The 14,156-nt window shown below is 50.8% G+C and overlaps 1 protein-coding gene across 2 annotated transcripts in view; it reads right to left on the bottom strand.

The window, feature by feature from the left end:
• The window catches only part of PTPA (protein phosphatase 2 phosphatase activator), a 39,314-nt gene extending 25,327 nt beyond the window's left edge, over nucleotides 1-13,987 (bottom strand). Inside the window, exons 1-4 of one of the 2 annotated variants that reach the window (XM_032165369.2) lie at nucleotides 13,897-13,987; nucleotides 13,298-13,457; nucleotides 3,468-3,565; nucleotides 918-1,004 (exon numbers count right to left, since the gene is read on the bottom strand). In XM_032165369.2, the coding sequence (XP_032021260.2) occupies nucleotides 918-1,004; nucleotides 3,468-3,565; nucleotides 13,298-13,457; nucleotides 13,897-13,917 (366 nt within the window). In that variant the 5' untranslated portion in view covers nucleotides 13,918-13,987. Of the gene's footprint in view, nucleotides 1-917; nucleotides 1,005-3,467; nucleotides 3,566-13,297; nucleotides 13,582-13,896 lie in introns of those variants that run through there. The other variant, XM_032165370.2, reaches the window with a different exon arrangement.
• Between the last annotated feature and the right edge of the window lie 169 nt (nucleotides 13,988-14,156).

Raw genomic sequence — 14,156 nt, 5'->3', positions numbered from 1 at the left:
CGAGATTGCGCCACTGCACTCCAGCCTGGGCGACAGAGCGAGACTCCGTCTCAAAAAAATAAAATAAAATAAAACACACCAGGCCAGGCACAGTGGCTCATGCCTGTAATCCCAGCACTTTGGGAGGCCAAGGCAGGCAGATCACCTGAGGTCAGGAGTCTGAGACCAGCCTGACCAACATGGAGAAACCCTGTCTCTACTAAAAATACAAAATTAGCCAGGCGTGGTGGCACATGCCTGTAATCCCAGCTACTCAGGAGGCTGAGGCAGGAGAATTGCTTGAACCCAGGAGGCAGAGGTTTTGGTGAGCCGAGATCGTGCCACTGCACTCCAGCCTGGGCAACAAGAGCAAAACTACGTCTCAAAAAAAAGAAAAAAACCAATTAGCAAAAATACTAACTACAAAACAGCATATTTACCTTGATCTAAATTTTATAAATATCCATCTATTCACAGATTTTAAAAATTAGAAATATAGACATGAAAATGTGAAGTGCACATGTATTTGGGCAATCTTATTTTCTGCTCTGGCCCCGTGGTGGGCACTGAGCCCATGATTCTCTGGAGCTATTTTTTTTTTTTTGAGAGGGAGTCTCGCTCTGTCACCCAGGCTGGAGTGCAGTGGTGCGATCTTGGCTCACTGCAAGCTCCGCCTCCCGGGTTCACGCCATTCTCCTGCCTCAGCCTCCTGAGCAGCTGGGACTACAGGCGCCCGCCACCACGCCCAGCTAATTTTTTGTAATTTTTAGTAGAGATAGGGTTTCACTGTGCTAGCCAGGATGGTCTCGATCTCCTGACCTCGTGATCTGTCCGCCTCGGCCTCCCAAAGTGCTGGGATTACAGGCGTGAGCCACTGCGCCGGGCGACTCTGAAGCTATTTTTGGAAAGGCTGCTGCAGCAGCTCCTCCTGGGCCTACCTCGGAGACTCTGTACTCGAAGGTCAGCTTCTTCCCCTTCACACCTTCGTTGAGGGTAAGGATGAATCCGATGTAGTCAGCGTATGCCTACCAAACAGAGAGGAGAATGGGGATGGGGAGAGGGGTGGCAGACCCCCCCCGACCATCTGCCCCCAGCTCCACCAGTTAACCAAAGAGCTCCGAGCTTTCTACTTCTCCTGACCCTGACTCCCAACCCAATAGCAGAAGTAGAAACGTAATGCCAAGTACCCGACCCCTACCCTCCAGAAAAGCTGGCAAGACAGTGACCACAGCAACACGCTGATCTCCAGCCAGAGTGAACCAAGTACTCACTATTGCTGCCAGCAGTTTCTTTACACAATAGCCCTATAAGGTAGACACTGCTGTCGCCATCTTACAGATGCGGAAACCAAGATTTCAAGAGAAGTGATCTGCCCAAGGTCTCCCAAGACCAAGATCTCATTAGACATGGAGCTAGGACCCAGTAGCCTAACCTCAAAGCTGAGTGGGCACATGCTTGTCCATGATGCTCTACCACTAGGAATTCAAGGAGTACCACCAAGTATCTCACCCCCAGCAATCAGCCACCACAGGCAGGCCAGGCTGTCAAGTTGGAGTGCAGATGCCTGCCACAGACAGGTCTCCCCACACAACCATTCCCAGCTTTCAACTAGACACTCTCTTCCCTGCCAGGCTGCAGTGACACCCAATACAGGGATAAGAAAGCACTGAGGGTCAGGTGTTGTGGCTCAAGTCTATAATCCTAGCATTTTGGGAGGCTGAGGCAGGAGGATCACTTGAACCCAGGAGCTTGAGACCAGCCTGCGCAACATAGTGAGACCCCATCTCTACAAAAAATTAAAAAAGTTTGCCAGGCGTGGTGGTATGTGTCTATGGTCCCAGCTACTCAGGTGGCTGAGGTGGGAGGATTGCTTGAGCCCAAGAGGTGGAGGCTGCAGAGAGCCATGATCATATCACTGAACTCCAGCCTGGGGGACAGAATGAGACCCTGTCTCAAAAAAAAAAAAAAAAAATAGCATTGAGGTGCAGGCCCCTAGAGAGGCAGTTGCTGGGAACAAGTGACTCCTGATTGGTTTTGTTTCTTCTTCATCCCTTTTTCCTCTCTCATTCTTCCTTTCTCCTTATCCAAGCCAGGGTGTCCACAGTAAGCCCTGAGACAAGCCCTGATATCTAGAAGGAAGTATTCCTATACCAAGATCCTCCTGCCAGCCATGGGATGACCCCCAGCAGGCCAGGCCTCTCCAAAGCAACTCTCCCAGGCCAGGGCAAGTCTGAGCCCCTGTCCTGACTGCAGCTACGCTGGAACACATGGATGAGAAGCAGCAAAGGAAGTGTCACATTTGGATTCAGACAAACGAACAGGTTCTCAACTAGAGCAATCTGGCTCAGAGAAGATCTGACAAGATCTGGAGACAATGCTAGTTGTGACAGCTGGGGAAAGGCATGCTGCCAACATCTAGTGGGTAGAAGCCAGAGATATTCCAAACGTCCTACATGGCACAGGACGGCCTCCTACAGTGAAGAATTATCTGCCCCCCAATGTCCATAATGCTGACATTGAGAAACTCTGAGGTAAAGCAACCAAGATGATGAAAGGACTGAAACCGTATCCTTTGAGCAGCTGAAGGGACCAAGCTGCCCCCGAGGCTGAAGGGACTGTTGATCCTGGTGAAGATTCAGAAAAGACATGATAACCATTTCCAAACACTGAGAGGGCAGGCTTGTGAAAAAGGAACCTGACAGGCTTAGATGGCCCCAAGCCCCAGTGAGGACAAGGCATAGAAGCTGTAGGGTGTAGGTCTCCTGGAGAATCTGCCTGGCATGCGAGGACCCCTGTACCCAGCCTTCTGTACGAGGAACACTCTCCAGCCCAGCTCACCAGGCCAGGGGCAGAAGCCTGACGAGAATTGGGCCAGAGGCCTTCCCTGAGAAATTGAAATTAGCTTTCTTTTGCTCAGTTTGTCTTTCCATAGCCTGTACCAGAAGCCTGGGAGGTAAAAGTAGTTATCTTCTCCCCATCATTTCAGCTGAGCAGCAGAGAAAGCCAGTCTGTGCCCAGTGCTCTGGGTCCCAGCTCCTAGGTATTTGCAGGCTTAGCCATATCCCTGGCCAAAGTTTCCATGAGATAGCCTCTTCTCCCCTTGAGGCACTGGCTGCCACACTTGCTGTTACTTGCAGCCAAGAATCAAAGTGACTCGCTCCATCATTTCAAACACCCATGTTCGGCCAATACAGCAACACTCAAGGGGCAACGGCTTATGAGAACCAGGAGCGGAACTCTCCCGGGCTACCCTGGCACCAGCCTGATAAAGTAGGCAACCTTCCTGATAAAGCATCTCTGAGTACTGCCTCTAAAAGGAAGGTACAGCCAGCTCCCCTGTCACCTTTCTCCCTAGCTTCTGAAAACTCAGGCTCCAAGAGCAAGAAGGGCCAGGAACTCACCACCGTCATGTCAGGAAAACCACTGTCTTTGAAAAGCCCAAGTTTCTCACCACAGTTCCAACCCTAAAGTGCAGACACCACAGGTACCTGAGAACGCTTCCATTTGCCCATGTCTGGAACTGTGTGGATCTCCTTTTTTGGAATGATGAAGTTCTGAGTGGCTGGAGGGGCCTCCTCCGAAGAATCTTGACAAAAAAAAATGAAAAAACAAACAGGTAAATAGAATCCTCCCCTACAACACACACACTCCCTCTCCCCCTTTTTTTTTTTTTTTTTTTTTGACACAGAGTTTTCCTCTTGCTGCCCAGGCTTGGAGTCCAGTGACATGATCTTGGCTCAATGTGACCTCCACCTCCAGGGTTCAAGTGATTCTCCTGCCTCAGTCTCCTGAGTATCTGGGATTACAGGCACGTGCCACCACACCCAGCTAATTTTTTTTTTTTTTTTTGAGACAGAGTCTCACTCCGTCACCCAGGCTGGAGTGCAGTGGTGCAATCTCGGCTCACTGCAACCTCTGCCTCCTGGGTTCAAGTGATTCTCCTGCCTCAGCATCCTGAGTAGCTGGGATTACAGACGTGTGTCACCATGCCTAGCTAATTTCTGCATTTTTAGTAGAGACGAGGTTTCACCATGTTGGCCAGGCTGATCGCAAACTGCTGACCTCAGGTGATCCACCTGCCTTGGCCTCCCAAAGTGTTGGGATTACAGGTGTGAGCCACCGTGCCCAGCCTCTCTCTCACTTTTAAACCAGGACTCCAACACCTGAGCCTTAGAATAAACCAGACACATACTTCCAGGACAGAGTAAGGGCTTGTTAAGCCAAACCCACCAGCCTCCTGCCCTCCCTCATTTTGGGGAGGAAAGAGAAGGGCAATACTGACAATCCCTTCAATAACCATGCCCTCCCTTCCCTCTCCCCACCAGAGCAGGATGGTTAGAAAAATAAAACCAAGTTGATGTTTCAGACATACACAGGCAATTCACAGAAGAAAAAAAACAGGTAGGGCGCAGTGGTTCACGCCTGTAATCCCAGCACTTTGGGAGGCCAAGGCAGGCGGATCACGAGGTCAGGAGAACGAGACCATCCTGGCTAACGTGGTGAAACCCCGTCTCTACCAAAAAAATACCAAAAAATTAGCCAGGCATGGTGGCGGGTGCCTGTGGTCCCAGCTACTTGGGAGGCTTAGGCAGAAGAATGGCGTGAACCCGGGAGGCGGAGCTTGCGGTGAGCCAAGATTGCGCCACTGCACTCCAACCCAGGCAACAGAGCGAGACTCCGTCTCAAAAAAAAAAAAAAAACCTAATTGCAGTAAACATTTGGAATAAATTGCCAACCTCCTGAATAAGCATGGACACGTAAATTATATGTGATTTCTCTTTCTGGATAAGGTTGGCAAATTAAAAACATCTGGCTAGGTGTGGTGGCTCATACCTAATCCCAGCAATTTGGGAGGCCAAAGCAGGCAGATCACTTGAGTCCAGGGGTTCAAGACCAGCCTGGCCAACTTGGCAAAACGCCATCTCTACAAAAAAAATTTTAAAATTAGCTGGGTGTGGTTGCGCACCTGTAGTCCCAGCTACTTGGGAGGCTGAAGCAAGAGGATCACCTGAGTCCAGGAGGTGGGGGTTACAGTAAGCTGAGATCACATCACTGCACTCCAGCCTGGACAACAGAACGAGACTCTGTCTCAATAAAAACAAAATAAGATTCCAGGAAGAGGAAACAAGAATTCTCCCGCTCTGTGGGTGGGAAGGTTAGTTGGTAGGACCTCCTAAGGGGACAATCTTTTGAAGTAAAAAACTGCATATACACAATGAGTCAGCAGGTCTACTTACAGGAATCTATCTTTCAGATGTGCTCATGGAAACACAAAGGTATACACAAAGGTGCTTAATGCATCAAAAAAAAAAAAAAAAGGCTGGGCATAGTGGCTCACACCTGTAATCTCAGCACTTTGGGGGCCCCAGGTGGGAGGATCACTTGAGTCCAGGAGTTTGAAACCAACCTGGGCAACATAGCGAGACCCCATCTCTACTTTAAAAAAAAAAAAAAAAAACATTTTTAGGCGGGGCGCGGTGGCTTATGACTACAATCCCAGCACTTTGGGAGGCCAAAGTGGGTGGATCACACCTGAGGTCAGGAGTTGGAGACGCACCTAACTAACATAGTGAAACCCCATTTCTACTAAAAATATAAAATTAATCAGGTGTGGTGGCGTATGCCTGTAATCCCAGCTACTTGGGAGGCTGAGGAAGGAGAATTGCTTGAACCGGGAGGCAGAGGTTGCAGTGAGCCAAGATCGTGCCATCGCACTCCAGCCTAGGCAACAAGAGTGAAACTCTGTCTCAAATAAAAATTTTTTTTATTGGCTGGGCGCGGTGGCTCGCCGAGGCGGGCGGACACGGGATCAAAGGTAAAGACCAAGGTGAAACCTGTCTCTACTAAAATACAAAAAATTAGCCGGGTGGTGGCGGCCTGTAGTCCAGTAGAATGGCGTGAACCCAGGAGGCGCAGGTTGCAGTGAGCCGAGATTGTACCACTGCACTCCAGCCTGGGGGACAGAGCGAGACTCCGTCTCAAAAAAAAAAAAAAAAAAAAATTTTTTTATTAATTAGAAACAACCCAAATAGGCTGGGCGTGGTGGCTCACACCTGTAATCCCAGCACTTTGGGAGGCCAAGACAGGTAGATCACGAGATCAGGAGTTCGAGACCAGCCTGGCCAACAAGGTGAAACACCATCTCTACTAAAAATACAAAAATCAGCCAAGTGTGGTGGCACACGCCTGTAATCCCAGCTACTCAGGAGGCTGAGGCAGGAGAATTGCTTGAACCCAGGAGGCAGAGGTTACAGTGAGCTGAGATCGTGCCATTGCACTCCGGCTCTGGTTGACAGAGCAAGACTCCATCTCGGGGGAAAAAAAAAAAAAAAAGAAACAACTCAAATATCAGTTGATAAGGCAATGGGTAAATAATGATATGCCCAGGTCCGGCATGGTGACTCACGCTTGTAATCCCAGAATTTTGGGAGGCTGAGGTGGGTGGATCATTTGAGGTCAGGAGTTCCAGACCAGCCTGAGAAACATATTGAAACCCCGTCTCTACTAAAAAAATACAAAAATTAGCCCGGCATGATGGCACACACCTGTAATCCCAGCTACTTGGGAGGCTGAAGCTGGAGAATCACTTGAACTGGGGAGGCAGAGGTTGCAGTGAGCTGGACTGTTCCACTGCACTCCAGCCTGGGTGACAGAGTGAGACTGTCTTAAAAATAAATAAATAAAATAAATAAAGAGGCCGGATGTGGTGGCTCACACCTGTAATCTCAACACTTTGGGAAGCCGAGGCGGGTAGATCACTTGAGGCCAGGACTTCGAGACCAGCCTGGCCAACATAGCGAAATTCCATCTCTACTAAAAATATAAAAAATTAGCCAGATATGGTGGCGCACACCTGTAATCCCAGCTACTCGGGAGGCTGAGGCAGAAGAACCGCTTGAACCCAGGAGGCAGAGGCTGCAGTGAGCCAAGATCACGCCACTGCACTCCAGCCTGGGCAACACAGCAAGACTCAGTCTCAAATAAAAAAAAGAGAAAAAAAAAGATATGCCCACATAATAAAAATTTTCATAGCTTATAAAATGAATAAAATCTAGGCCAGGCACAGTGCCTCCCGCCTGTAATCCCAAAACTTCGGAAGGCCGAGGCAGGCAGATTGCTTGAGTCCAGGAGTTTGAAACCAGCCTGGACCACATGGCCAAACCCCATCTCCACAAAAAATACACCTCAGGTGTGATCCACCCACTTTGGCCTCCCAAAGTGCTGGGATTGTAGTCATAAGCCACCGCACCCCGCCTAAAGGTGTAGTGGTGCACACCTGTAGTCCTAGCTACTTGGGGGCTGAGGCAGGAGGATCACTTGAGCCCAGGAGGCTGAGGCTGAAGTGAGCTGCACTCCAGCCTGGGTGACAGAGCAAGACCCTGTCTTGAAAACAAAAAAAAATTAGAAACAACCCAAATATCAATTGATAAGATGATGCATAATTAATTATATGCCCACATAATGGAAATTTTCATAACTTGTAGAAAGAATAAAATCTAGACCAGGCACAGTGGCTCACACTTGTAATCCCAGCACTTTGGGAGGCCCAGGCGGGAGGATCACTTGAGCCCAGGAGTTCAAGACCAGCCCAGGCAACATAGGGAGACCCCCATCTCTACAAATAATTTAAAAATTAGCCAGGCGAGGTGGCTCATGTCCGTAATCCCAGCACTTTGGGAGGCAGAGGCGGGCAGATCACCTGGGCTCAGGAGTTCAAGACCAGCCTGGTCAACATGGCGAAACCCTGTCTCTACTAAAAATAACAAAAATTAGCCAGGCGTGGCCAGGCGCAGTGGCTCACGCCTGTAATCCCAGCACTTTGGGAGGCCGAGGCAGGCGGATCACAAGGTCAGGAGATCGAGACCATCCTGGCTAACACGGTGAAACCCCGTCTCTACTAAAAATACAAAAAATTAGCTGGGCGTGGTGGGGGGTGCTTGTAGTCCCCGCTACTCGGGAGGCTGAGGCAGGAGAATGGCGAGAACATGGGACGCAGAGCTTGCAGTGAGCCGAGATCACGCCACTGCACTCCAGCGTGGGCAGCAGAGTGTGACTCTGTCTCAAAAAATAAAAGAAACCCTGTCTCTACTAAAAATACAAAAAAAAATTAGCTGGGCGAGCTCGTGCATGCCTGTAATCCCAGCTACTTGGGAGGCTGAGGTGAGAGAATGGTGTGAACTCAGGAGGCGGAGCTTGCAGTGAGCCAAGCTCGCACCACTGCACTCCAGCCTGGGCAACAGAGCGAGACTCCGTCTCAAAAAAAAAAAAAAATTAGCCGGGCATGGTGGCGAGTGTCTGTAATCCCAGCTACTCAGGAGGCTGAGGCAGGCAGAATCGCTTGAACCCAGGAGGTGGGGGTTGCAGTGAGCCGAGATCGCACCACTGCACTCCAGACCAGGCGACAGAGCGAGACTTCTCTCAAAAAAAAAAAAAAAAATTAGTGGGGCATGGTAGCGCACACCTGTAGTCCCAGCTACTTGCGAAGCTGAGGCAGAAGAATCACTTGAACCTAGGAGGCAGTTGGCCAGGCATGGTGGCTCAGGCCTGTAATCCCAGCACTTTGGGAGGCGGAGGCTGGTGGATCACCTGAGGTTGGGAGTTTGAGACCAAGCCTGGCCAACATGGTGAAGCCCCGTCTCTACTAAAAATACAAACAAATTAGCCGGGCATGCTGGTGGGCACCTGTAATCCCAGCTACTCGGGAGGCTGAGGCAGGAGAATCACTTGAACCCAGGAGGCAGAGCTTATGGTGAGCCAAGATCATGCCACTGTACTCCAGCCTGGGCAACAAGAGTGAAACTCCATCTCAAAAAAAAAAAAAAAAATGCAAACTCTCCCTAAAGTGGAAGAGTAAAGGACTATCAATCACTCACAACCTGGTATAAATTTGTCCCCCTGCCTTCCTCCTAAAACCTGGCTGATATCAGCTACATGGAGAAAAAGGGACAGGGACCTAAGAAGTTTCTGAAACATACAACATGTGGAGAAATAGAGCCCGTCTGGAGAGGTCCTGAAGAAAAGAAAAGTGCCAGGGGACTTGGAGACCTAAGGAGAAGGATAGAGAACCTGAGTTTAGAGAAAGACAAATCTCTGCCTAACTCAAACCAAGGCCCCAGAAAGAGACCAGAAGCTCTCTTCCTCCTCCCACCTGTCCTGCAAGCTCTGTTCCCAGAACCCAAAACTGAGGCCCCCTGCTATTAGTAAATTGGCACTTCAACTAAGATGCCAAATAAAAAGCTTTGTAGGTCAGACTAGTAACCCAACCACATTGCTTTTATGGGAAAATGTGTCCCACATTCCAAATAATCAACTTGGAAATAATCTTTGGGAACATACAGCCCTTTTGTACGTGTGAGATAACCATTCTCTGCAAAGGGACAGCTCTCCTCGGGGGTTGCACTAAGCCAAGATCACGCTACTGCACTCCAGCCTGGGTGAAAGAGTGAGACTCTGTCTCAAATAAAAAAAAAAAAAAAAAAAAAAGGGACGGCATTCCTGACATTATTTAACCGGGATATTTCACAGGAAGAGCACCTTCAGGCCAGTCCACGTTTGGGAAAAGGCTACCTTACCAGGAAGCACTATAACAAATTACTGATGAAACACACACAAGTTGCCAGAACACACAATCCTGAATCAAAGAAACAAGGCTTCAAAGGCAGGACTATGATAAACGAGGTCACGCCCAGTCTCTCCAGCCTCAGGTTATAGAGACATAGGTTCCAAGGGACAGTGGATTCCCAACAACCTCACAGTATAAAATCAACATTCAGAATTTTAGAAATGTTCCTTCCTAAGCCCCCCAACAAAGACTATAATATACAGCATTATCATCAGCCATTTGAAACTCGTCTACATGTTCAACCTGTACAACTTTGAAACTTTGAAAAAGATAAGGGCAATCAGCATTTACTGATCGCCTACTATGTCCCATGCTTTGCACACGTCTTCTTATGGAACACATACTACAATTCTATGAAGAAAGTATAGTAGCCTCATTTTAAGAAATAACTGAGGCTTTTTCTTAGGGGAAAAAAAAAGAAATTTTAAAAAAGAGAGAAGTAACTGAGGCTCACAGAGGCTGTGACTTGCCAGGCAAAGCCAGATATGTACGACTCCAAAATCCAAAGTTTTCATCAATACATTAAGAACTTCTTGGCGGCCAGGCGCGGTGGCTCACGCTTGTAATCCCAGCACTTTCGGAGGCCGAGACGGGCGGATCACGAGGTCAGGAGATCGAGGCCACGGTGAAACCCCGTCTCTACTAAAAAAATACAAAAAAAAAAAAAAAAGAACTTCTTGGCCTGGCCGGGCGCGGTGGCTCAGGCCTGTAATCCCAGCACTTTGGGAGGCCGAGGTGGGTGGATCACAAGGTCAGGAGATCGAGACCATCCTGGCTAACACGATGAAACCCCGTCTCTACTAAAAATACAAAAAATTAGCCGGGCGAGGTGGCGGGTGGCCGTAGTCCCAGCTACGCGGGAGGCTGAGGCAGGAGAATGGCGTGAACCACGGGGGGCGGAGCCTGCAGTGAGCCGAGATTGCGCCACTGCACTCCAGTCTGGGTGAAAGAGCGAGACTCCTTCTCAAAAAAAAAAAAAAAAAAGAACTTCTTGGCCAGGCACGGTGGCTCACGCCTGTAATCCCAGCACTCTGGGTGGCCAAGGCGGGCGAATCACTTGAGGCCAGGAGTTTGAGACCAGCCTGGCCAACATGGCGAAATCCCATCTCTACTAAAAATACAAAAAATTAGCCCGGCACAGTGGTGGGCACCTCAGCAACTTGGGAGGCTGAGGCACGAGAATCGCATGAACTCAGGAGGCGGAGGGTGCAGTGAGCTGAGATTGCACCACTGCACCCCGGCCTGGGTGACAAAGTGAAACTCTGTCTCAAAAAAAAAAAAACAAAAAAGAAGTTCTTTCCAGTTGTTCCCAAAAGTTCTGCCTCAAATTTCAAAAAAGGACCACAACCAGGGACCTGGCTCTTTCCAGCCATAGATAACCTCCCTGAGCCTTCCTCTCTTTCAGGGCACAGGTTCTCTCTCCTCCCACTCCCCACCCCCATTCATCTTCAGGGACACATTCATCTCACTGATAACAGTGGTTGCCTTATATCTCCTATCTCCTGATGTCATTACCAGAACTTTTTCTTTTTTGAGATGGAGTCTAGCTCTCTCGCCCAGGCTGGGGTGCAGTGGCTGGAGTGCAGTGGAGCAATCTCGGCTCACTGCAACCTCCGCCTCCTGGGTTCAAGTGATTCTCCTGCCTCAGCCTCCCAAGTAGCTGGGATTACAGGCGTGTGCCACCACACCCAGCTAATTTTTGTATTTTGAATACAGACGGGGTTTTGCCATGTTGGCCATGACTGGTCTCGAACTCCTGACCTCAAGTGATCCGCCCGTGACGGCCTCCCAAAGTGCTGGGATTACAGGTGTGAGCCACTGTGCCCAGAGTCATTACCAGAACTTCTAAGGCTAGCTTGTCCAACCCACAGCCCAGGACAGCTTTGAATGTAGCCAGACACAAATTTGTAAACTTTCTTAAAACATAGGCCAGGCATGGTGGCTCACGCTTGTAATCCCAGCACTTTGGAAGGCCGAGGCAGGCGGATCACGAGGTCAGGAGTTCGAGACCAGCCTGGCCAATATGGTGAAACCCCGTCTCTATTAAAAATACAAAAATTAGCCAGGCATTGTGGCGCACCTGTAGTCCCAGCTACTCAGGAGGCTGAGGCAGGAGAATCGCTTGAACCCGGGAGGCAGAGGGTGCAGTGAGCCGAGATCACGCCACTGCACTTCAGCCTGCGGGACAGAGTGAGACACTGTTTCAAAAAAAAGAAACATAAAACCATTGAGATTTTTTTCTTTTTGTGACTTTTTTTAGCTCATCAGCCATCGTTAGTGTTAGTGTATTTTATGTGTGACCCAAGACAATTCTGCTTCCAATGTGGCTTAGAGAAGCCAAAAGATTGGACACCCCTGTTTTTTTGGGGGGAGCGGGGGGACGGAGTTTCACTCTTGTTGTCCAGGCTGGAGTGCAATGGCATGATCTCACCTCACTGCAACCTCTGCCTCCCAGGTTCAAGCGATTCTCCTGCCTCATCCTCCCTAGTAGTTGGGATTACGGGCATGTGTCACCACGCCAGGCCAATTTTGTATTTTTAGAAGAGACAGAGTTTCTCCATATTGGTCAGGCTGGTCTCAAACTCCCCACCTCAGGTGATTCGCCCGCCTCGGCCTCCCAAAGTGCTGGGATTACGGGCATGAGCCACCGCGCCTGGCCTGGACACCCTTGTTCTAAGGGCACACACACAGAGGTTTTGTACAAAATAAATATCTGGTTTTGAATGTCCTAAGAAACAGAACCCAGCTCTTTGTTCATCTCTTTTGTGGGGCATGGAGGGGATGCCTTTTCTGATTTTCAACATTTCTCCCTCCTGAGACCTTCTCAGGGACCACAAAATTGGAGACAGGATAGCAAGAATATCAAATGCTTTCAAAACATTAGCTGTGTTTGGTCGGCCAACCTATTTGCCTCTCTGTCGGGAATGTAAAAGTTATCTATGGCCAGTCCTTCTTAGTTCAAGGTAGGTCGGCAAACAGCCTTCCCCTTCTCCAGAAAAGGGGTCTCTAAGAAGATCCTTCCGTAGCACCTCCAACCCAGTTATTTAAGATGAACTAAACAGAGGCCACAGGGTAAATAAGAGTTACCGAAGGAGATGCCAGAGAGAGACCTAACCTCCTTGCACAACCAGCCTTTTAAAATTAGGGATTTCGACACCACGGGCAGTTTCCCTCAATAAATTCTCAGGCACTGGAACCAGAGAGTAGGAGGATGAGGGGTGAGCAGGGCGCGGAGGCTGAAACTGGGGGCGAGGCAGGCGCAGGCCCACCGAGCACCACCCCATCCCCTGAGCAGCGACTAATAAAGACGGCAGCCTCCGGAATCACTTTCGCCCCTTTCCCTGGCAGCTTCCCCACCAGGTCAACAGCTTACTTAAGCACGCGCTGCCCAGAGATGCAAAAGGCCCCCCTTATGACCACGGCACTGCCCACCCGGCATTAGGGCAGCCTGGACTCCCACAAAACCCAGAGTTGCGCCCGAATCACCACCCCTTTGCAGCCCCTGGTTCCCTCCCCAGCGGCGCCCCACCACCCACCTCTCCCCTAAGGCCATTCAACTCAGTTCCTCCTCGGGGCCCCTCAGCTTTTGCCCCTCCAGTTCCTCCGTGTCCTGACTCTCGCCCTCCTGAGCCTCCCACACCTGGCACCGCCCCCACCCTACCCGACCCCGGCCCGGCCTGGCCCCGCTGGCCTTACCTGGCGGCGGCTGCCGCTCGCCCTCAGCCATCTTGCTCCGGCCAGGAGCCCGCCCGGATGCCTGCAGTCCCCTCTCGCCTTTCACTCTTGCACCCACCCTTCCTCTCCCCGGCTCCACCAAAGGCTCCGAGCTTCCCGAAGACAAGTGAGCGCCAGCCGGCTATAACCGAAAACCGAGAGTTGAAGTCACCCCACCAAAGACGGCCGCCATGTCGGTGCGGGGCGCTCAGTGAGCATGCCTATAAACGGCCGGCGCGCGGCGGAAGCGTGGACCCGGGCGACGGCCATGTCAGTGCGGGGCGCGCGGGGCGCCTGCGCGCCAACGGCCGCCAAGCACCAGGCCCGCTCACGGCCGCCCGAACGTCGGGCGCCGTGACTGCCACGATTGTGCGGGGCGTCAAGTTTGGGTTGTGCGCAGCCATGTTTTTCCGGGACAGTCTCCTGTCCCGGAATACCACCTGTCATCTTTGTGGGTGGTACTGACCCTAACCCAAGGAATATTAGAGGACATTCCCCGGTCAACATGGTTGTGTTTTCCTATCACTCTAAGAGTTACGCTCAGGGACACCAGACAGAGATGGAAAGGTGCACACCACTACCTCCAACAGCCTAGAAGACATGTGGGGGCGGGGGAGAGACAGCTGGACGGTGACCTCCCCCTTCCTCCTCCACAGGTCTCAATGACTCGAAGGGCCTCCCAACCAATGACTCGCCCTCGGCCCTGCCCCTGTGTCCCCGCCCCCGCCGTGGTCCCGCCCCCGGCTCGCAGCCACCCTACTACGACCCGCTATCGGGCGACGCCCCGCCCCTCCGTCCCCGCCCCTCCTGTCCCTCCCCAAGGAGGACCCGCCCCATCGAT

The sequence above is a fragment of the Hylobates moloch genome, unplaced genomic scaffold (assembly GCF_009828535.3).
Source record: "Hylobates moloch isolate HMO894 unplaced genomic scaffold, HMol_V3 SCAFFOLD_10, whole genome shotgun sequence".
Lineage (NCBI taxonomy): Eukaryota > Metazoa > Chordata > Mammalia > Primates > Hylobatidae > Hylobates > Hylobates moloch.
The sequence above is the reverse complement of the archived record's forward strand: the minus strand, read 5'-3'. Positions and strand labels throughout refer to the sequence as shown.